This window comes from Sturnira hondurensis, unplaced genomic scaffold, assembly GCF_014824575.4.
Source record: "Sturnira hondurensis isolate 20B ecotype Veracruz unplaced genomic scaffold, ASM1482457v3 Scaffold0006205, whole genome shotgun sequence".
NCBI classification, from domain to species: Eukaryota; Metazoa; Chordata; class Mammalia; order Chiroptera; family Phyllostomidae; genus Sturnira; species Sturnira hondurensis.
The window spans coordinates 970-2,658 of record NW_028078836.1 but is presented as its reverse complement, the minus strand read 5'-3'; the positions used below and the strand labels follow the sequence as shown (position 1 = coordinate 2,658).

The 1,689-nt window shown below is 58.0% G+C and overlaps 1 protein-coding gene across 1 annotated transcript; it reads right to left on the bottom strand.

Moving 5' to 3' along the window:
* Positions 1–450: 450 nt before the first annotated feature.
* LOC118988228 (butyrophilin subfamily 3 member A2-like) lies at positions 451–1,133 on the bottom strand. Its single transcript, XM_037047682.1, has 2 exons — positions 1,032–1,133; positions 451–815 (listed from the first exon to the last, which is right to left on the bottom strand). The coding sequence occupies exons 1-2, from the start codon at positions 1,108–1,110 to the stop codon at positions 466–468; spliced, it is 429 nt and encodes a 142-aa protein (XP_036903577.1). The 5' UTR covers positions 1,111–1,133; the 3' UTR covers positions 451–465.
* Between the last annotated feature and the right edge of the window lie 556 nt (positions 1,134–1,689).

The following is a 1,689-nucleotide window of genomic DNA, read 5'->3' as shown; positions in this document are numbered from 1 at the left end:
TTTCGGTTCTGTCAGCCAGAGAAACACTCATCATGTGGTTCTGGGGAGGGGAAATTGGTGATGGGGAAGAGAGCTGACCCAGGGCCAGGAACAGTGCAGTTGTTACCCCACCCCCACATCTAACCCCTAAACCAGAGGAGAGGTGACAGGAAGTGTTTTGAGGACCTGAAAGACCAAACTGAACCCAAGCACCTGTGTGCCACCCACTGTGGCAGATAAGGGAGTTCTCCCCCTCTTCCTGTTCCCCCCCTCCACTTCCCTGCTGAGACCTGGTGGGTGGCATGAGGGACTCTTGCCTGGATGCAGGAGGAGCCCTTCCTGGGGGACAACCTGGGTCCTTCTCGGGCCTCAGAGAAGCAGGGATGGAGGCAGAGGGGGCAGGTGCTGGTGAGGAGCCCAGAGGGCTCTCAGGTGGCCTTGGAGCCTCTGTCCCCAACCCCACAGGAAAAGAGCACAGATCAAACCTCACTCACCTGCAACCTTCAGCTCCACCTGGGCTCCTGCATAGAAATCTCCATCTTGGAAATAACACAGGTAGGTTCCTCCATCAGAGGCTCTGATGTCCTGAATCTGCAGAGCAGCCTTCCCCACAGTGATGTCCTCTCTTAAAATCGAAGTTCTCCCTTCATATTCTGGTGCCGGTGTGTTTTCCTGCCCATGTGCATATGTGTGCACTACCTGTCTGGAGCTGGGTCGCTCCCACTTCAACTGCATGTTCTCTGCGCTCATCTCCGGAGACAGGTGACAGGGCAGCTCAGCGTCTCCACCCACCATGGCCAGGATGGGCTCCTGGGGTCCAACCACAGCAAACTGAGCTGCTCATCAGAAGGAGGGGACTCTGTCAGAGAAAGCTGGGACCAAAGGACCAGGGGGTGACCCAGCAGAGAGGGCAAGGTGAGAGACACCTACACAGGACCTGGGTCCTCACACAGATGCATCTGGACAGGACTTGGGGGGATGGGGGGAGTCCAGGGTTCTCACTGGGCCCAAAGGTAAAGGCTTCAGCTGCACAGACACAGAGCAGGTCCTACCTGAGCAGGGACTGAGCAGCTGGACCACGGCCAGGCAGACAGGGAGGGCAGGCAGGTAGAGGACCAGGCACCTCACCATCTTTACCTGCTGGGCAGACAGATACACACCAGGAGGGGTTTGGAAGCAATGACCACCTGGAAGGTGGAGAGTCCCACATGGAGACGCTGCCTCCCGAGGGCTGACCAGGGGGTGCAAGCACGATGGCTGCTGACCCAGAGTCTCCCTGCAAAGGTCCACTGCAGAGTCTCTTCACCTTGGATTCCAACTGGGAAATCACCCATGAAGCACGCAAAGGTAAATGCACGTACCTGAACCCTGGCCATCAGGGCGTCCTGCCCTCTCCTGTGCGAAAGTGCTCAGAAGCCCTGCACTCTCCCACACTTCCCTGCAACAGCCAGGTGCCTGCCCCCAGCATCACCCTCTGAGGAAGGCAGGCCCCTCTGCTCTGAGTGGCTGGTCCCTCTGCTGCCCCCTGCAGGCCGTGCTCCGCACAGCAGCCAGGACCTCCTCACCCCTCACCTCCCTCCTGCTCAGCCCCTCCCAGGGGCTCCCATTCCATCCAGAGCAGAAGCCCACTCCCTGGAACTCTGTTCTTTATAACTATCGGAACGTTTTAAAGTTTAAACGTTTTCAGAGTGGGCAACCAACATGTTTCTA

Bases quoted from the DNA above. Each gene is read 5' to 3' on its own strand.
- LOC118988228 (XM_037047682.1), bottom strand. From the start codon at position 1,110: ATGGTGAGGTGCCTGGTCCTCTACCTGCCTGCCCTCCCTGTCTGCCTG. The intron at 816-1,031 runs GTAGGACCTGCT...TCTGATGAGCAG, and splicing joins GCTGCTCAGTCCCTGCTCAG to CTCAGTTTGCTGTGGTTGGA.